Genomic DNA, 22,693 nt, shown 5'->3' with positions numbered 1-22,693 from the left:
AAAAAAAAAATAGAGTTTGATGTTCATGAAGCAAAGCTCCTTAACCGATCCACTCAGACTTTATGGACACTAAACTGCAAAAATGGGTCATTCATAAATCGTGATGATATTGACATCACGACCATGAGCACTTATATAACCGACTACGTTTACACATCAGTGTCTATTCAGTATTCAGCAGTTTGTCATGTTATGTAAGAACTTTGTTTGCAGGGTTTGGAGTAACAGAATACATGTAACGGCGTTACGTAATCAGAATACAAAAATCTGGTAACTGTAATTCGTTAAAGTTACGTCAAAAAACAAAGTAATCAGATTACAATTACATTTTGTAAAAATGGGAATACTATTATAGGATTACAATGGTTTAGCTTGAAACTAAATAAATTTGTATTTTGACATAATTGACAGTAGTGATGCGTGGATCACAGTTATATCCATGGAGACTGTGGATAATCCGCGGGTCAAGTAATAAAAAAAAATAGCATTCCAGTTAATTGCAGGTAGATGTGGTATGAAACGGCTGTGAAGCGCTGTATGACAATAAACTCAGAAAGTCTATATCCAGCTTTTGCTTGGGATGAACACAATTAATTTCTTGCGTGTGTGTTCGGGAAGTTGCAGTGACAATTTATGTTTGTTTGACTGTGTTTAGGCTATTAAAGAAATGCAATTTTGCCAAAGAAGAACTTACTTTAAACAGCTAAATGTTCATTTAAAAGCACCCTACTTCAATGTAATATATGCTACCATATCATCACGTTTAACACTAAGAATTAGAATAATTGTAATGTGACGATCGGGTGCAGATATCTAAATCTGACTCACGTGAGCCACCAATGCACAATCATTCTCCTAAATATTGCTTTTACCTGATTTTAGCCTATGTGACCTTGAAGAAATCCAAAAGTAATCAGATTACATTACTTTTTTTATTGTGGTGCTTGGATTACGTTACTGAATATTTTTTATTACAAAAGTCATTTGCAACTGTTGCGAAATACATTTTTAAAGTAACCCTCCCAACTCTGTTTGTTTGCTTGACATCATGACCATTCAAAAAAATTTGGGGATGGTTAATATTTTTTATATTTATTTATATTATATTAATATTTTTAAATGTAATGTATTCCTGTGATGTAAAGCTGAATTTTCAGCATCATTACTCCAGTCTTCAGAGTCACATGATCCTTCAGAAATCATTCTAATATGATGATTTGCTGCTCAAGAAACATGTCTTACTATTAGCAATGTTGCAAACATTTTTTCTACTGTATCTTTTAAGACATGTCTATTTCTAAAAGTCTGAGAAAATATAGAAAATTGTCATTTAAACTAAATTATGTAAAAAAAAAAATATCAAAATAACCTTGATAAACATTATCAGCGGGCCTCAGAGAACAAATAAACTGCTGCAAAAGTGTAGAATATGGCTACTTAGAGAATTTAAACATGAATTCTGATGGATAACTAATGAAGAATATGACAGGATCGGGCAGACACGAGGAGAGCTGTCCTCCCTGCCCTCGGGCTGCTGTTACTCTACGCTCGAATTATCTCTCCATCAGCCGCTCCAGCGAGGCAAGTCCCAGGCTCCAATCCCGGCCTGCCTGGACATGCTTCCCTAGGGAAAAACATCTTATCCCTTAACACAGACTCAGAGAGAGAGAGGGATGTTTGTGTTTATAGGGCAAGGGTTGCATGCTCAATCATACACAGAACTTGAGCCTATCAAACGGTGTATTTATCTAAACAATGATAAACATGATGCTGAGGTTGCTGACAAGTTTGCAAGTTGTTAAGGACAAACCAATAAACTCAGAATATCCAAACACAACGATCCCACACAAAAGTTTGACAGCACACGGACTGTATTTGACCTTGTTCCACCATCTACCCAGAAGAATAAAAACAGCACTAGTGGCGTTTCAGCCATGAACACATTTGTGTTTTCTGGACATATCGTTAATGTTATCAAATTGTCATTTTTTCATCCAGTAAAGAAGAATTCCATTGATTGGACCTTCTGAACGAATATGCCCCCTTCACTGAAGAGTTTTGAGTCTGAACGAGACTCAAGAGTGGCACAGAACCGAACAAGTTTTGTGGACAAACTCAATGAACAGTAACACTTTAGTTTAGGGTCCAATTCTCACTATTAGCTGCTTATTAGCATACATATTACTAGGATATTGGGTGCTTATTAGTACTTATAAAGCACATATGCCTTGTTCTGAATTACCATATTCTACATCCCTAACACCTTTATACACCTTTACTTATAAATCCTATACACCTTTACACAAAGGATCACTAAACAAATCTCTGAACAGATCATTTAGGTGAGGATTCATGTCACTGGAATGAATAAACCCTTGACAATGACATCATGTTACAGCTAAATATACAGTTTGATCTGTCTTCTCTTCCTTCCTCTCTTTCTCTCTCTCTCTCTTCAACACACAGCTGTGTACCACATCAACAAGCGGATCTGTATTAGCTGCTGTTTTCTGCTGAAAGAGAGAGTCATTGTGTGATTCTCCTCACAACACAACAGCCCTGCCCAACTATTCCTTTAATTCTGCTCTCGTTTCCCACTCTCTCTTTCTGCAGGGCACACAGGAATGCAATCCAGTGGGAAGAGAGGCATTTTCATCGCACTCAAACAAAAATTGCCCTCTGCCCACACTGCCCTGACAGGAATGGAAAGTTTTGGCTTTCGCTCCGATATTACAATCAAATGTGCGTGAGATTTGCAAGACTGAAAGAAATCTGGGAGAAATTACAATACCTGCAGAATGATGTGGTTTCAGGGTGTAATTTAGGAACTTCATTATTATTATTCATTATTTGTTATTTTTTTTGCTTACATTACATTATTAACCATTTATCATTAAAAAGAAAAACAAAATAACAGAAAGCTTCGTCTGAAGATCACATTGTAATAACCTCTGATTTATATTTTAACACCTGTATTATTATAGTGGTTATCAATATGCATTTTAAGGTACAAATCAGATTTTGGTAATTCAAGTAACTTAACATAATTTCACTTAATGAAATATATGATTATAAGTTGTGAAATACACAGACACCAGCATGTAGTGCTAGAAACATTGTAACTATATTTTTTTAATTATGCTAAATTTCTGGCAAACTGTTTTTACAGTGTGGCAAAGCTCATAATACTACATAAGTACTAATTATAGAAAAACAAATAGTTATATGTTATGTATAATATGAAGTATGTTGCATAAAAACTTGAGTCAACCACCCTAAAATACCATAATTTTGGAATAGTAACTGTAAAAGTAACTAGTATTTTTGTAGGAACAGTAGTTAATGTGGTAAATGTTTGCAAGTAATACACTGAAAAAAATTATTCGTTGAATTTAATCAATTTTTATATGGTAAGTAGTTGCACACAATTGATTTTAGCTACATTTAAACAAATGCATTAAGTTGAACATTTTATTAAGTTAAATTTATTAAATTCAATGAATCATTTTTTTCAGTGTACTGTAGTGTGACTAACCCAACAGAAACCATGTACACAAGCATGCTTGCAAAAAAAAAAAAAAGAACATGCTCATGAGTCAATTAAGTCACATGAGCTGCTGGAAAAGATAGGTGGACATGCAGGGTCACTGGGTCACTGTCACGGTTACTCCCATCAAACACAGGTCACTGAAGTGACTGCAGGCTACCGAGACAGTCAAATGACTAACAAGAGCACTTCTGTAATGGTTGGTCAGGTTCACATTAGGTTATAGAGGGAGAAGGAGAGCTTGAGAGAGAGATCAATAAGCAGCCATTATGTGAGTGCCGTCATCCACTGGGAGCAGTGGTGGAGGTCGACGCCCATCTGGGGCTCAGCATTCAACATCTAAAGCCTACAGCCATCATTCTTCAAATAGTCCCAACAATACTGCAGTGAATAACAGCATACTGCTCACACATGTTTTACACTGTGCCCCTGCATTTCAATACGATGAGTCAGCGATATGTGAAGGGTGGAGCGTTATGGAAGTAGCTTCATAACTGTAGCTCAATGTATGTGTCACAGGAAGACACTACATGCAGAACTGTTAGATTAGTTCTCGCCATCACTGTTATTCTCTTCTTCTGTTTCTGTAAATCACTGGCGGAGGGTGCGTGTCATCTCGCCCCACCCAGACCACCCTTTCTCAGAAAGGAAGCATTTCTAAATTTGGGTTTGTGGCGTCATGGATCAGTGTGCATCAATTCCTGATTCACCACACAATTTCCTGAACTCACAGAAGCATTAAGCTGGCATGAGATGAGAGAGGATCTAAAACACTCCCTACTGTGTGAGTCTGACCAATCAAAATCCCTGAATCACTCGTAATGAACTTCCTTCTAAATTATATATTTCCATCCATCGACACATTTAAGTTTAACCTCTGTCCTTGTCTCTTTTTCCACCCAACAATCCATCCATCCATTCATTCATCGTCCATCCACCTACAGTTTGTGTCAAACCTGATGATCATGTTCTTCAACAAGATGATTCAAAGGGATGATACAATACCTATACATTTAGTAGAATGTGAGGGAGTATGAATATGATTATAAACATTTAGACCCCACAGAATATTGGCCTACTTAGTCAGTATGAATTTAACACTTTTATTCAGCAAAAATGCATTAAATTGATCAAAAGTAAATACTATAGTGCTGTCAAGAGATTCATATAGGCTATTTAATCGAATTAATTACATGATGTGCCGATTGATTAATCTGATTAAATCGCACATCAAATTTGGCTGAGAAATTACCGCCAAAAGATCATTTAAAGTCATTATTGTGTTAAATGAGAAAAGTATCAAATAGACATATAAAAAAGTAGCTTTAGAAAGAAATATTTTGTTTGATTCAACATAGAATTTATTACACACGCGGGTACGTTAAATGCAATAAATAATTGTATTTTCCCATAACTTATTCAATTAACTTGTTAAATCGACAGCCGTTATATATATAGTTACACAAGATTTCTATTTCAAATAAATGCTGTTCTTTTGAACTTTCTATTCATCAAAGAATCCTGAAAGATTTCCACAAAAATATTAAGCAGCAGGACTATTTTCAACATTAAAAATAATAAATGTTTCTTGAACACCAAATCAGCATGTGATTTCTGAAGAATCAAGTGGCACTGAAGACTTTGCCATCACAGAAATTACATTTCAAAATATATTATAAATATATAGAAAATATATATAGAAAACAGTTATTTTAAATTGTAATAACATTTCAATATTAACTGTTTTAACTGTATTTGAACAAATAAATGATGTAAGCAGAGATTTTTTACATAAACATTTAAAAAAAATAATACCAAACCCAAACATTTGATCTGAATGGTAGTGTAGAAAGAATGAAACAGATAAAGTGAGCTGCGAGTGAAAAGCAGCTCTGGAGGCCAATGTAATGATGTTTAAACAGTGTCTAAGTGCTAATGGACCTCTGCTCTCCAAACATTCAACCTCTTTCCTCTCATAGACACCTAAACTTTGAGCTTGTAGTTTGGCACAAATTCTCTCTCTCTCTCTCTCTCTCTCTCTCGCTTTCTAACACACACAAACTCTTTCCATACCGCAGAGCAAGTGATCCCAATAGGGCTTTCAGGATACAAGTGCTAACCAAACTGCTCATGTACAACTCTGAGATCCTTCCACTGAGTCAGATCTTCTAGGCTGCAGCCTTGAAATGAATTAGCCATTTATTGTGTTTTTAAAGCAGTGGGGAATCACACAGTTGTGTAATGTTTCTTTGCATGACTAAACAAAATAGATCATGCAACAATTAAAGGGATAGTTCACCCAAAAATGAAAATTATGTCATTAATTACCCTCATGTCGTTCCAAACCCGTAAGAAACTTCGTTCATCTTCAGAACACAAATCATGTATTCATACGTCAGAACGTATAGGCTCACTATTGTAGTGAGCCGACGTTCTGACGTAGAACCCAGAAGCGCTGCGCTGTTACCCTACGTCAACAGCGTAGGTAGGAGAATGACATGGAAGAGAAGAGATTGTTAAATAAAGTTGTTATTTTGGCGTTTTTTTGTGCACAAAAAGTACTCTCGTCGCTTCATAATATTAAGGTTGAACCACTTGACTATTTTAAAGGGATACTTCACAGATTAGCATTAAGCTTTGTATCAGTAGAAACCGGTAGTACTTTCGAATGACCGTGCTTCCCTCTCTCATGTCCCCCTGAGTCGAGAGATTTCTGTAGTGTGTGTCTGGAAAAAAACCTCTGATGACGCAAAAATCTTAATTTTGCGTCATCGGAGGCTTTTTTGTCCAGAGGCTTGAGACTACAGCCAGTAGTAGGAGCTCATTCTGCATGTTTTCAACCCGCCCATAGGGGGTGGGATCTCACGATAAAACGCCGTCTTTTCAGTTTCGAGTCGACTAGTAGCCTAGTTGTATCATTTCTTCCAATACTGCCCTCTGTAACCGGTAGGTGTGGCTTGGGAGTGGCCTCATAGGGCAGCGAAGCAAGTGCATTCTGGGAGTTGTTGTCTTTCATCCACATGAATCAAAAATACATTTTCTGGCTTTTCTCAGTCTAGAAGGCACCCACTTCTAAAATAATTTCACATTTATACTACATAAATGACCCAATTTAAATACACATTCATCTTTCCAGCGGTGAAATATCCCTTTAACACTGTTTATACCTTTCTGGGCCTTGAAAGTTGCAATGACGTTGCTGTCAATGGAGGGACAGAAAGTTCTCAGATTTCATCAAAAATATCTTAATTTGTGTTCCAAAGATGAACAAAGGTCTTACGGGTTTGGAACGACATGAGGGTGAGTAATTAATGACAGAATTTTCATTTTTGGGTGAACTAACCCTTTAAATAATATAGATCATGCAAATTAAGTAATACAGACTGACAATGGTTTTGAATGTGTTTATTGGAGTGCATATGACTGACTGCTCTGATCTGATATTTGTGAGCACTAAATGCAGTCTGCTGATCTCTCTAAATGAAGTGAAGTGTGTTCTCATGTCCTCTTCTTTCCTTTCCCTCCTTTCTGCCTAACCGCTTTGTGATAATTGAATCAGGGTTCAATTAGGCATGACTGGGAGGGAGAGCAGCACATTCACTCACACACACACACTCGTACCACACCCTCTGAGCACAACAACAGCAGACTATATTTATCAAGTGTATTTGGGTTTACTTTAGTCCATAATGAGAAAATAATATCTTTTAATCTCCCTCCCTCCCTGATCTTTTCTTGTCCTAAATATCTCTTTCTGTTTCTCTTTGTGTGTGTTGGTTGGGAACAGGTTATTACTTACATTACATATATAACTGTCACACTCTATAAGATTATTATTCCACTATTGTCAATAACATTATAAGTTTTACATATTGGATGCTGAACAAAATCATCAACTGGGCCAATAGGTCTGTCAACATACAGAACCGAATCCCCCAAAATTCACACTTTTACACATAAAATATGCATTAATGTCATACATCGAAACATTAATTATTTTAAATAAAGATAGCAGATGTTAATTTTTCAAGCAAAATGCTTCAGAAAAATAATTCTGTCAAGTTTCAAATGCTAAAAAAAATCTGGACTCTTTTTGGTAGTTAAACATTAGTGATTCATGTCATTATGCTGCCTTCACGCTTGTACCTCGAACAATAAACCTAAATAATTACATTTCATTTCATTTAAAAATGAATTTAAATTCAAAATGATGAACAATATTCATTTATACCACTTACTTATAGATGGTATCATAACTAAATGTTTTTGTTAAAGCAAACTGTGAAAGTTGAGCAATTGACTTTAAGCATTCACTATAAACTTGCTTTTCACTTTTTTTGGTCTATATTATAGACCAGTGCTTCCACCGTGTTTCAGATCAACACGACCCTTCCAAATTCGACAACTTGCGCATCATCTAGAATTCGGAGTTTCCCACATGTTTGGGAAATATGTTCCCCCTATGTTTCCCATGAATACGACTTCGGTCTGTCTTCACGTGCTCGAAACTCATAGTTACAATATTACCGACTATGATATTGTGCACTTAAAGTGTCATTTCGCCAATTTTCAACCTGTTTTGTATTGTTACAATGTCAAAACTGTAGACAATGTTTACTCGTTCTCTGTGTTACCTGGACTGAGAAATGTACATTTATTTGTCAACAAAAGTCTGCTGGATGAAGCGTTTCGCTTTTTATATCTCCAAGGCTTTCATGAAAACTACACATTACACTTCTGCGTTTTTGTATCCCCACCCACGTTCAGTCGGATCAACAGAGGATTATTAACAGAGCAGTTTTTGCAAGGGTAGGTTTATCACTGAAACCTGTATCATAATATGTCTCCATATTCTCTCCATATTTATGATTTTTTGCAGCCTTTAGCCACTGCCTACAACACGCTGGATCCTTCACTGGAAACCTAATGTAACTCGCTCGAGCTAAACGTTTACTCTTTGAATTATTGACCCCGGAAACAATACAAGTCGACACCATTATGACTAAAAGTTTGCTAAGAAATATTTCCTATTCAAGCGAGGCGGTATTTGACTCTGGTAAGCATATCCATAGCAAACTGGTGGGAGTGGTGTTGGATGGCAACATGCCTAGTGTTTTATGGGTGTTGAGGTTTTCCTGCTTATTTAGTAAAAGGGAAGACAACATCCTTACTTTCTGTTTATTCTAGTCATGTAACACATATAAAAAATAGAAAAATAGTAAAAAAAATCACTTTTCTACTGCATAGGCAGTAAAAAGGGCACAATAGTTAATGTGAAGGACTGCAGCTGTGGTTACTCTGATAGCACACCTGTGTGAACTTGAGGAGAACTGACTTTATACGTCCATCAAAAATCACCTTGACACGAAAATGGCTCAAAAAAAAGGAAAGCTAGTACCTCTTGTTTTGATATTTTGTTATCTAATGCAATGACATTCAGACCTTTTCAAGTGTTTAAATACCTGTTTTGTGCAAATCAAGATCTCTTTACTAATGCCACTGAGCTCTAAAGCCATTTTGACTTGAAAACACCAGCAGTGTGGTAATCTTTACTATGGTAGTCTTTAGATTAGACACAGAACAGACATGCTGATTCAGCTCTATTGCTAATGATGCAAAAAAAAAAACACATTTAGTCTTGATGACTATATGCATGTACATTTCTTTCTTTCCTCATCTCACATCAAAAGGGTCCAATAAAAGGGAAGAGGAAAACCTCTGACTGTAAACCAAGAATTATGACAACGAAAAGATCTGAGACATAGGCTACAGTATAAAGCTATTGCTCCGGGTGATGCTGTAATGTGCTGGTGCACACCCATACACACATGGACAACACACACACTCAAATATACAGCGGTACACATAAACAGTTTCTCTTTCTCTCCTAGTAAATATGAACAGTATACTGATGAAGGAGACTAGCCTGCTTAGACAAAGAAATGTTGAGAAATAAAATAGAGAATTCATTTGTTGTTTTAAAAATGTCAGTAGTCAAGTCAAGTAGCCTAGTCCTAGTCTATAATAAAAACAACAGAATATATTATTTGATACTACTATGAGATCAATCAATAGTCAGTTTTACCAATATCAGATCTATGGGATCATTTATTTCAGTAAAGATTAGGCTAAGTAGCCTAATAACAATGTTGGACTAAATTATACAACTTTCTATGTAACAGCTATTCATTCTAAAGGGAGTAACAGATCCAAACATGAATATTTAAGATCGAAAACAACTTTATATTCATCATATACAATATAAAAACGGTGTATATGTATCATATATATATATATATATTAAAAAAACGGTCTAATTACGTTGATCATTTTCACTTACCACGAAAAAAACAAACATTTTTGAGATGTATATCACTCATGCACATAATGCATACAACATTAACAAACTGTACACATGATTTTTTTTTTGTTAAACCACGTTCCGATAAATAAGTGAGTGACGTGTGCAGACAGTGATAGATTGACAGGCTGTGCAGCTGAATACTGACAACAACAACAATGTGCGAGTGATGTTAAAGTACGACCATTTCAGTCGAATGTTGTGGTAAATACGTGTTTCATAAACAAATTGTAAAATGCGATGATTAACCCAAGCTGGCAGTTAAAAGGAGTTTCTGTAGGAATAGCGGTCGCATCTGTTTGTACACATTGTATCCACGCTACTTAATCCTCTTAGGAAATCATGCTCTCTGATTAATACAACACCGTTCAACACACAGAATGATGTTTAACTCGACTTTACACAAACGTTTGCAGAGCATCAGACGCTCAGCGCGTTTCGCTTTAGTGAGGAAAGCTCTTGCACTTACTTCGTTTTCTGGATACGGAGGTATTCCAACAAGGCAAAATGCAACTCCATTCATTGGACAGCTTAACTTGTTTTGCAGGGGGATACCGAGAGGGGGATTCGGGGGGTCGCGATTAAGATATGTATAAAATAAGTAGGCTATGCTATGAGCGCTTTATCTAAAACCGTGGCGTTCACCTATCCAGTTTTCTTCCGTCCACTCGACTCTTTCCCGTTGTTTGCCCGCAGTGCCCTCCCTTTTCCCTCGCCCCGATGCAAATCCGTTCAGTTCTTCCACCGGCCTGTCCCACTACAGCACAACGCGCTGGATTAATCTGCGTGTTGGGTTGTGACGAGTAGCGCGTAGCTCCCTCTGGCGGCAGCACGCGGCCATTACAAAACACGACGCGTTGCGTTTGCGTGCGTTCGGAAACTATGACGTAGCGGGACGCGTGACGGGCGCCAGAGCGCGGTGCGTTCAAGGCCATGAAAACAAAGCCCTCTTTGTACCCAGATAAAAAGATAGACGGGAACGAAAAGACATTACAGAAATAAGGAAGGTGAGTAAATGATGAGTATGTAGAGAGAGGTAGCCTACAACTGCTAAAACATCTCTGAGGAACAGAAATGATAGCGAGTTAAAAATAACGACAGTGTGGTAAAGTTAAGATACCAGCTGATGAAAATACAGTGGTGTTAAATGTTTGGACTTATGGTTTTTATTTAATTTTTATAACTATACCATGCATTAAACCACAGGAAATACATAATATCATGATGATATTGCCTTTTGAAAGGTTCCCACTTTCATCCAATGATGTTTACATAAGGTATTTCAAAGAATATCATGGAAAAACTATGGTACATGTCCAAAAATTAAGTTTCAAATATTAGACAACTTTCTATTTAACAGTCAATCACTGTCAAGAAAAAAAAAAAAAAAAACCTTATTTGCTCAGTCACCATTTAGATGTATTACATTTTTGACAACTAACTCGATCCTGCATATCAGATATAAAAATTAACTGTATTATTAATCATAAAAAAACATAAGTCAATAATTTTATTTAATAATCATATTTCTATACTAGCCTAAATGTTTATCGCTTATCACAAAAAAGATTTTTAACCATTTTGAGATATCACCGCACCGCACATGCAGAAAACAGATTTGTAGTTAAATCATGTTCATAGAAATAATTGAGTGACACAAAGTGATTGATTTGATACCAACATGTATTTGTTAGAGTTATTCTGAATCATACCATGTCTTAATGTTGTTAAATGACTGTTTACTAAAGAGAAATCTTGGTAAAAATTATTTTCTCTGAAAGAGTGACACAACGTGAGACAATTATGAGTCGTGCTGGGAGGGAAATGGGAGCTGGAGAGGTCAGAGGTTACGGATCGGGAAGAATGTGACGATTAAACATACAGGCGCTTCAGACTAGAGCTGTGCAGGTCACGCTGTGGTCATGACAGATCAATCAATGAGATGCAGGCAAACAGACGAGCAAATGTAGTATTGATTTTAAGGTCGCTACTTTAGGCCGGTCGTTTTACCACAGAAAACAAAAAAACAGATGCAATGCCGGATTTAGAGTCTTTCTTAGGAACAACGAATAAAAATAGCTCACATTTTGTTCTTGATTTCCTTGAAGAACTCAGTCAGCTGACTTTCTTTGGTATGTTAGTTGGATTTGCGGGAAGACTTTGGTGTGAAATGACTGTCAAGTAAATATACAGTAGGAAGTCGACTCAAGCTGGCTCATTGTTACTGGCCGACCGGAGGCACATTGACAAAGCAGCCTGGAGACATGGCAAACGGTGACCTCACTTCTTTGCTCACTTAGATCAAGTTAAGAAATTCGGCAGTGGAGTGTGTTGGGTCACAGCAGGACAAAGACAAAAAGAAAACCTTTCTTGCTGATTAAATGGAACTGTGCTGAATTGGAGAGTTCGGGAGCTCTGGAAAGCTCCTTAAAGTTTCTCGTCCTCAGGGCAAAACACACTGGTGCTGCAGAGAACACAGAGAACGTGGCACTGGGCCCTACCGCTGACTCTTCACTGCTTCAGCCCATGTGGCTGTCATTAGAGAGACAGAAAGAAAGAGAGAGAGGCTTTTGCAATACTCCAAGCTCGTTTTGTGTGTTTCTTCAACACATAAATCAAACAAAGCAGGAGATGTTTCGCTGATTTTGCGTGCAGGCGGGTTTTGAGGACAGTAGTGGTCCTAATAACGCCAATAGTAACGATGTATTATCATATAGTTCACCCAAATTAAAATTCAAGTCAATATTTACTCTGGCAGAGATGAAAATGCTATGGATTCTGAAGATTTGGCATATATGCCTATAGTCAAACAGACTACCGTTATAATATTTTAATGCTGTTGTTAGAGCTTGGCAACCGCTGGTCACACAACTGTCTTTGTATTTCAAGAGCATTTTGGTTTTTAAAAATATGAGTGAATATTTGTTTAAATAATGGTAGAATTATCTGTTTTAAATACACTACCATTCAAAAGTTTGGAGTCTGTAAGATTTTTTGTTTTATTTATTTACTTACAGATAAAAAAAGATCGTACCGACCCCAAGCGTTTGATCATTGGTATGCAAGGCAATGCATCTGTGTGTTGCGATGATGAATTCATTCCAAACTTTAATGTGTATGTGTCCATGCTTGTGTGTTTAACTCAGTATTCCCTTCAGTGCTCATTATCCTCTCCTACCACCAAACCAGGTCAAATTATCCCAATAAGCCCTAAGCCACAAGATAAGAGGAGATGGGAGCGATTGGGAGACTGTAGCTCTGTGCCAAAACACAGCCACATGTGAGCTATTTCTCTCGTTATTTCCGTCTATTTTTTTCTGCCACCCTTTTGCCCATCGAGCTCTTATGGGTTCAAAATGTTCACAGGAGGAAAAATTGTGAACCTTTTTTTTTTATTGTACCACCAAAGCATTTGTTAAGTCAAGCATATATGTAGCTCCAGTGCTGCTCGGAATCCTTCATGTGCTTCTCTCATCATCATCATCATCATCATCATCAATGCAGCGCTCGTAATAAAGCCCGGCAGCTAGCTTGTAAAAAAACAAAACACTTAGGACAATGTGTTTTTATATAATGAGCTAATGTTATACTATAAATTCAAGCTGTGTGGGTCTTTCCCATTCTTTTAAACGGATGTACAGTGCGGTTCCAATAGAGTCACATAGTGAATATGCTTCAGCTTTTTTTTTTTTTTTCATAAAAAAAATATATCATAACAATTTGTGTTGCATGAATTTCTGAATGTTTCAGTGTTTGCTCACTTGGGCTGAATGAACTTGATGATCAAACCTGATGATCATGTTCTCCAGCATGATTTTGAGATGATCCAAAGAGCATCTTGAGCTTCAATGGAAGAGCACCTGACCATCTGTACAGTCACATGATCAGTGTCACAGATTTGATTAGTGACCAGTCTTATTCATTTTACATCATAATGTTTCTTTGTTTATACTTTTCAAAAAATAATCCCAAAGCTTTTTGTTTATTTCTCAGAGTTTAAAAATGATCAAATTATCAATCAAATCCCAATTTTCATGTGGACTCAGATGGTTGAACCCCACTGTAAGTGTCAAGGGCAGAAGGAGGAAGTGGTCACAGGGTTCATGACCCCATGTTTTCTGTGGCTCCTCCTACAACCTGTCGTAAATCTATGCCGTTCAATCTCTACAGCAGCGTTTTGGGTCTGTTTTACATATTACCAGACTTCAGGAGTAAAGAAACCATACTAAATCAGCAACAATTACTTACTCAACTCTGACTTAGAATAGAAACATAATTATTCAACTTGCTATAAATATTCAGTGTATTTCGAGGCCCTTAGAAAGCATTGTATATGCAGTATTTGTGTATAGATAAGCAGCAGAAACATCTGTGATACTCTGCCATATTATCCCTGGAGGAAAGAAGAGAGTACTAAAAGGTAAAAATAACTGGAGTGAGAGGAAATGCTCTGAATGGAACAGTATTGTGTTACACGAACTACCATTTTCTCTATTTATGAGGATACTGAGGCTGTTTTTGGTCACAGAGACCATCTCATGGTGCTTGTAAAGCGCTAACGTCCTGTTTCCTCATAATTCACGTGGCGGCATAGCATGCATTCCAATATTTCCTTTCTCCTTTACATCACTTCCTCCTGGCTAAAGGTGAGGACCCTTCTGTCTGACCCCTACATGTTCAAAAATGTTCACACACGCACAGACGTATGAATACATACTACAATGTTTTTGACATGTTCATTTACAATTTCAGCACAGGAAAAATACATTATTGTTTCTAAGTAAGTGTCAAAGTTCATTGTAAATTCTACAGGCTCCTTTGAGACGGCATTAACATTTGAAATGTCTCTGTAATAACCTGTTTGATCACACTGCCAATCAGAACGGCCCCAGGCATTGCTGTAGAACTAGCTGACTCTGTTAAACACATTACGATCTGGAAAGAGCGTAATCTGTAAAACATATCTCTGAAGTACACCAGTTTCTTCAAAGCCAGACAGTCCATGCTCCATTTAAGAGCAATAGTTTTACTCCATAACCTCCCTTATAATTTACTACAACTACAAAAACAATATTTGCATTATAAATCCATCCATAATGTTAGTTTGCTATATGAGGCCGTTTGTGCTGCCATCTGGAAACAGTCCATCCAGATTAAGCAGGGAAACATCTGCCTCACAAACCCTCATCCATCTATCCACTAACTGCAGAGTGGGATGAATTTCCCAACAAATATAATCCATAATCCATGTAATCTAACCTTTAGATATCACAATATGGCCATGAAATAAATGACAGTGGCAAAGTATAAAAGAGGTGATGGATGTTAAAGGGTGGAGAAGAGAGCGATGGAATGTACAAGATGAAGAAAATATGAGAGACAGAGACAAGCGAATGCAAGACGACCTCCCAAGCTCACTCGCTCTCACCCATATATGTGATTCAGGGCTGCTGGACAGTGATGAAGTAACAGGTCATTAGCTCCAGCTGTAACATCAATAACTACTCAGACATCAGCAGAGAAAACAGGCCCATCTAGACATCACATGAGCTCTTTTGTCTTGCAGTGAAGAATGATGGCCTAAAAAGGTTGTCCCTCTAAGGAGCTTATTATTGGTTACTTTGAATGGAAACTTATTTTATTAAGTGCACAGTTGCTCTCTGACTGCTGATGTAGAATGATTTAATGCTGATATTGCTGGAGCATCTTCAGTTTTCTGTGATCCTTTCAATACTCTGTCTGCAGTGCAGAGTTTCTGTGTACATTTGCGATCATTCCCTAGACACATTAAAAATGGCTCTTTGAGATCTCATGTAAGATGATGCCAAAACTCGATTCAAATTCAAGGCAGGGGGAGAAAAAAAATAGTATATTGATAGAGTTGTTTTTGTTTGTTCATCTGCAACCCATTTTACTTCCGTAATGTGACAGATTTCCTTTTTTCCATTATTTTCTATTAATTTTGTCAAGCTCCAAGAGTGCTCATAACAGCATTAGGACTTATTACTCCGCTTGTCTGTGTTTGTGACTTTTTCAGCAGGTTTCATAGATCCTCCAGTAGGTGGCGTGCTTATTAGAACATTCTATTGGAAAAAAATTATGGTAGGACTTGATTTTATCCATTAGGAATTGATTTGATTGTCACAAGTGTGTGTTCCATACCAGAATAGACCAGGGGTGCGTTTCCCGAAAGCATCGTTGGCCAACTATGGTCGCAAGTTCCGTCGTTACCAATAGAGTTCAATGGACATTGCGATGAACTTGCGACCATAGTTGGCCAACGATGCTTTCGGGAAACGCACCCCAGAGTAGCTAGCTGGGCATGGTCTCTTTAGAGAGGTTGGAGGGATGGAGCTAAAATGTGAACCTGGATCACAAAACCAGTCACAAGTCGCACAGGTATATTTGTGGCAATAGCCAACAATACATTGAATGGGGCAAAATTATCGATTTTTCTTTTATGCCAGAAATTATTAGGATATTAAGTAAAGATCATGTTCCATGAAGATATTTTGTAAATTTCCTACCGTAAATATATAAAACATTTATTTTTGTGAGTGAATGCACCACAATCGCCAACAGAAATGGACAACTTTTAAGGTGATTTTCTTAATTTTTCGATTTTTTTTGCACCCTCACATTCCAGATTTTTGAATAGTTGTATCTTGGTATTGTTTTGTGGTCCAGGGTCACAAATAAGAAAATAAGAGGCCTTGTGACCTCAGCCAAAAAAGTCATTTCAGAGGTGCATGAAGCCAAGTTATTTTGTTGCACATATCATTAATTCAAAATCAAATGGATCTGATTGAAAGCCAACATGTTATAACTAGTCTCACTCATTACAGGAACAATCTTTATGGACCAACCTGAAAATCAGCATCACAATTATGAATCAGTTTTTGAGGGATTCAAACCAGCCAGGATCTTTAAAGTCGGCATGAAACGTAAGTTGCAATTGTCTTTTCTTTCCTATTGTGACTAGTAAAATGGCTGCTCAAAAAAGAAAAAAATGTATTGAGTATTGTATGGATTGTATCGTTGAATGTTTGTGGTTTGCTATTGCTGTGATGTCATGTGAGTGACAGGTTATCTTAAGAGAAGAAGGAGCTGTAAACAGATTTGAAGGAATTGGCAGGACGAACGCACTTTGCACTTGTGCTCACAGAGCCAGCTATACAATTACTGTCCTATAGTCATTCCATACTCCTGATCAATGAGACGACCTTCACACACTCTCACTCTCTCTCACACACACACTTTCTGGACTGTATCAGTGTAGGGAAAGTAATTGTAGTGTTTAGCTTTTACCTTTCAGCCACACTTCTGCACCAATTAGAGCAAAGATGTGTTACTGACTTTTGGTGAAGTATTGATCTACTGTTGCTCTCAGTGGTCTGTTGTTTGGCTAGATAGTCATTTGCCTGCTGGCATTTTTCCATGACAATACAAATTTGCACAACTTTGGAGGTTGGATCAGGTCCCTGTCTAGCACTGGTCTGTCTTACTGTTCTTCTCATAACAGAGCCACTGCCATCATTATACTTCTATACTAGATACTTCTGAATGTCAAACACTGAATGTAAATCAATGGGGTCAATATTAGATATTATACAAACTATTGCATGGGGATGACATCACCTGGTTGACGTTAGACCCATGCAAGACGTGGCTGAGGACGTGCAGTGTTGAGTGCATGAATAATTCATCACAGGAGAGCGCGACAACGGCATGCGATCCGTTTAAAGAGAAGGAAAGATTAAAATATTTTGCTAAATGCCATTTAGTCATAGCCCAAATACAAAGTAAATAAAATGTCATGGTGTCTCTCTTTCACACACTGCTGTCCCAAAGGAGCGAGACTATTGAGAGCATGACATAATGTTTAGGCAGAGTCAGCCCAGGGAATCAGCATCCTTGTTTCCCTTTAGTGTCACTGCATGGCAAGCAACAGCTGGAAAGAAATGCAACTGCTTTTACACGTTACCATTACTCTATGTAATAGATCAATTTAAAATGATTTATTTATTAAATAATAAGTATGCGAGAAGTAATAATGACAATATTTAATAAATACTGATATATATATATATATATATATATATATATATATATATATATATATATTCACACACACACACACATATATATATATATATATATATATATATATATATATATATATATATATATATATATCAGTATTTATTAAATATGAAATATTGTAAATATTAAGTAAGCTGAGTTATCGGCATGTCATAAGAAATAAAATTGTCCACTTATGTTCGCGATTGTGCTGCATTCACTCACAAAAATAAATGTTTTATATACACACTTCAGTACAATGTTAACCCGTACTCTTATGATTTGGGTAAGCAGTAAGAGTATGAATTATCAAGTATGATTTACTTGTCTGGACTTGTATCTGTGTTAGTGTTTAAGGTGCATTGCTCTCATGCAAAGCAAAGTATAAGGTTACTCGTATCTGATTTTAAACAATCATACTGCAAATAAAATACACTATGTTCAAATCAATTGGTGATTCTGACACCAACCCCCTTTAAATGTGACATGCTGTAGGATTTACTCAGCATGACAACAGCATCACAAAGACAAAATGATGAACAAAAAAAGCAAGCCACACGCTATAGTGTTAAGGATGGATTTGCTGCTAGAGACTGATGCGAGGATCCTGCTGTGCTGTTTGCTTTTGCCCGAAGCATCACCGGCATGAAACAGGAAACATGTTTGTTCTGCGTAATTGTACGCTGACTGTATCGCTCACCTGCTCCATGCTTCAGCAATCCCTCTTCCGCCTCCTGTTCCCACTCATGGCACAGTATTCCGGCTTCCCAAAGCAATATTCCCACAGTTGCTTGCCTCCCTAATTAAGGAATCCTTACAAAAATCCACAGACGTCCTTACATAGCCGGGAGGCTCCCTGAAGATGAGCCTCTGAGATTCATTCCCCCTCCGACAGCCTGTTATCCAGTAAAATGCTCCGAAGTGTTCCTATTATCTGTGTCACTCTCTCTCTCTGTCTGTCTGGTTGTGCTGTGATTATTTGCTCCAGGCTCTGTGCTAAAGCAGAGACACAGGGTCAGGGCTGCATCTATGTTTTACTCCGGTACGGCGAAGGATAAGGGACTTCCTCTCACTCGTTTGTTTGTTTCACACCCTTCACCTTGCCTTCATGCTTCCAACTCAACCCTCCCTCTTTCTCTCCCCACTTCCCTCCTCTCCTTCCCTTCCCCCACTCGTATGGATTCTGAGGGAAAGGAAGGGGGGGGTTGGTCATAGTGGTACCATGTGACTCCCAGCACTGAGCAATAGGGTCCAATCAACTGAAGCTTCTTCTGTTTCTATGGTGGGGACCCCCTGATGCCCAGCCTGGCTCATGCCTGAGATGAAGCTTCTGTCACCATTGGCAACCATAGAGCACAGCAGCCGTAATGTGACTGTGACAGACAGAATGTTCATGTGAGACTCTGCAGCAACATGCTGTGCTGGGGACATGCAGCTACTTGCAGTTTGCATATTAAAGAAATAGGGCTTCTTTAGCTGTGTGTGTATGTGTGCGTGCGAGCGTGTGATTTAGAGTTTTACTGACCTCTGCAAGTCATGCATGTTTTTCATAGTGAAATCTAGATGTCAGGTTAATTCCCACAGTTCTGGAAAAACCTGTAAATATCAGGGAGTGATAGGTCTGCGGAAATTAATAAAATCTTAAAGGGGTGGTTGATTATGATTTCACTTTTCTAACTTTAGTTAGTGTGTAATGTTGCTGTTTGAACATAAACAACATCTGCAAAGTTACGACGCTCAAAGTTCAAAGCAAAGGGAAATATTTACTTTTAAAGAAATTGCTTTTTAAGGACTACAACAAACGGCTGGTAGAGACTACACAACATGTCACTAACCATAAAATGTACATAAACCCCACCCCCGGGAACGCGATTTATAGATTATCATGACAGAATATGCCAATCAAGGACTAGAAGATAACTACACATAAGCTACATAAATTCATCAACTAACCATTCAGAAATGTCCTGTTGCATTCTACATGTTGTCACCTCTTCTTGAATCTCTCCATCATTGTCTGAATCCGGTTTGAACATTAAAAAATTTCAGTGCATGTCTGTGTGAGGTAAAAGGACATGAGCTGCTGTAGCTCCGCCCCCTGTGCCGGGAGCAGCAGCTCATTTGCATTTAAAGGGACAGACACAAAAACGTGCGTTTTTGCTCACCCTCAAAAAGTGGTATTTTTAACATGCTATATAAAAATATCTGTGGGGTATTTTGAGCTTAAACTTCATATACACACTCTGGGGACATCAGAGACTTATTTTACATCTTGTGAAAGGGCATTATACCATCCCTTTAAAGGTCATGTAAAACATTGGTTTAGTTATTTTCAGTTATATTTTTTCACTAGAAAAAATTATATAAGATTTACTTTTCACTCTAAAATTGCTGGTAAGTTTTACAAATAATTACAAAGAAATGGCAAGTAACACATTGAATTAAAGGTGCACTGTGTAATATTTAGGAGGATCTGTTGACAGAAATGCAATATCATATAGGCTACATAACTATGTTTTCAGTGGTGTATAAAGACCTTACATAATGAACCGTTATGTTTTTATTACCTTAGAATAAGCCATTTCTATCTACATACACCACGGGTCCCCTTACATTCTTTTAAGAGAAGGCCAGGACAAGCGGTCAGTCTGTGAATACGGGGAGAGCACGAAAGTGTTTTTTTCTTAATTTCAAGATCCCCTGTTGCTCAGTTTACTATTTGCCTTGGTTATTAAGATAGGGCTAGTTTCGATTCTCTGCTTATTTTTTTTTACCTTCACAAAAATTTGTATTTTAATTAGACGCGATCCTATTTTGAATAACAGTCGCGTCTAATAAGTGTTGCAATTTGAATTTTATTGCACTTAAGTGTAGCACTGTCCAACAGCAATTTTCGGGATATTTGCTTTTGCTGTGCTAATTGCAAGGGCGGAGACAGCTGTCCTCACTCAAGCCTTTGAAAGCATTATATTTATGTAGTGTGCGCGCTGTCGCGGAAGTGTCCTCGTGTGAAGACCGACTCGGGTAAAGACCATCGACTCTACCTGTGCGACTCCACCGAGCAAGGACATCTGTAAGGCACTTAATTATCTTCTTCTCCCCTTTCCTTTCCCACTTTTATCTTATTTCCCTTACTCAACATGTGCTTTCAGTACATTCCTGTTGTCTCTCGACAACGCTCTATCATCACACACAGAAGGCAGCGCAATATGCGAATCTGCAAATTTTGGTGAAACCTCTACAAGTTTCAGATCATTTCCTCATTACTTTCAATTTACAACTCACTACCTGTGCACCACCAACCCTCCTACCAGTTACTTTCAGACGAAACTTGTGCTTACTTTTTCCCTCCCATCTTTCATCTGCTGTGTCATCTTCTCTTCCCTCACCCTCGCAATTCTCATCTCTGGATGTGAATACCGCAACAGATACCTTATGCTCCATTTTAACTTCTTCTTTAGACAATATCTGCCCTCTCTTCTCTAGGCCAGTACACGCTACTCCCTCTAACCCCTGGTTATCTGAGGTTCTTTGTGAACACCGGACCGAACTCAGGGCAGCGGAGGGGAAATGGCGCAAATCAAAAGGCAAGGCAAGGCAAAATCTTCATATTTCCACAACAAGATCAACAGCACCTCTAACACACGATCACTTTTCAAGACATTCAACTCTCTGCTCTGTCCACCTCCACCATCACCCACCTCCTCCTTAACTGCTGATGATTTTGCTAGCTTCTTCACCAACAAAACAAGAGATATCAGCAGTCAGTTCTCATCTCCACACACACAGGAACCCAGACCAACCTCTCCCACAGCCAATAAAACTTCTCTCCTCCTTCTCTACACTAACCGAGGAAGAAAAATGACCTCCAGTCATCCTACCACCTGCCCTCTAGACCCCATCCCCTCACACCTTCTACAAGCCATCTCTCCCACACTTCTACCAGCACTTACACACATCATCAACTCATCCCTCCATACTGGCATTTTCCCTACAGCATTCAAGCAGGCTCGGGTAACTCCACTGCTTAAAAAAACAATATTTAAACACATCACTTGTAGAGAATTACAGACCTGTCTCTCTTCTACCATTCATTGCAAACACACTTGAACAAGTTGCTTTCAACCAAGTATCATCTTTCCTGCTCTGAACAACCAGCTGGATGTCAACCAATCTGGCTTCAAGAAAGGGCATTCAACCGAGACGGCATTACTGTCGGTCACAGAAGCCCTATGGATCACAAAAGCTGCTTCCAAATCATGAGATCTTTCACGGTTCCATGCTGGTGGAACGCTCTCCCCACCCTCATCCGGAATGCAGAATCCCTGACAACATCCCTGACACAATGACGAACAAGTAACAATAATATTCGCAATAACATTTAGTTTTTTCTGAATAATTAAGTAAACATAATTTCTTAATTTATAATTGTAAAGAAACTTAAGTTAAGTTAAGAAGCTTTACTCTCTGTTGTCTCAGACGATGACAGCTTTTCCTGTCGGCCCAGTAACTTCTGTTGGTTGCAATTCGCAACCTCACCACTAGATATCGCTAGAAATCACACACTGCACCTTTAAACATTTAAGTTTTGAAGTAGAAAATCTGAAATACTATTTTCTTGTCAAATGTGGGCTACTCCAGTAATCTTTTTACAACTTCTTTTTAATTAAATTCTTTACAGTGTTCAACAAGAAATGATTTTT

The 22,693-nt window shown here is 37.9% G+C and overlaps 2 protein-coding genes across 4 annotated transcripts in view; one reads left to right on the top strand and one right to left on the bottom strand.

Annotated features, from left to right (window-relative positions):
* The window catches only part of arhgap23a (Rho GTPase activating protein 23a), a 67,974-nt gene extending 48,863 nt beyond the window's left edge, over positions 1–19,111 (bottom strand). The window contains exon 1 of one of the 2 annotated variants that reach the window (XM_084388692.1): positions 18,691–19,111. In XM_084388692.1, coding sequence (XP_084244818.1) covers positions 18,691–18,699 — 9 coding nt within the window. In that variant the 5' untranslated portion in view covers positions 18,700–19,111. Of the gene's footprint in view, positions 1–10,377; positions 10,481–18,690 lie in introns of those variants that run through there. The other variant, XM_084388691.1, reaches the window with a different exon arrangement.
* Positions 10,324–22,693, top strand: part of LOC311278461 (polyserase-2) — a 29,821-nt gene continuing 17,451 nt past the window's right edge. The window contains exons 1-3 of one of the 2 annotated variants that reach the window (XM_084389313.1): positions 10,324–10,915; positions 15,946–16,010; positions 16,754–16,852. In XM_084389313.1, the coding sequence (XP_084245439.1) occupies positions 16,765–16,852 (88 nt within the window). In that variant the 5' untranslated portion in view covers positions 10,324–10,915; positions 15,946–16,010; positions 16,754–16,764. The remainder of the gene's footprint in view (positions 10,916–15,945; positions 16,011–16,753; positions 16,853–22,693) is intronic. The other variant, XM_084389314.1, reaches the window with a different exon arrangement.

The sequence above is a fragment of the Rutilus rutilus genome (assembly GCF_951802725.1).
Source record: "Rutilus rutilus genome assembly, chromosome: 1".
Classification (NCBI taxonomy): domain Eukaryota; kingdom Metazoa; phylum Chordata; class Actinopteri; order Cypriniformes; family Leuciscidae; genus Rutilus; species Rutilus rutilus.
The sequence above is the reverse complement of the archived record's forward strand: the minus strand, read 5'-3'. Positions and strand labels throughout refer to the sequence as shown.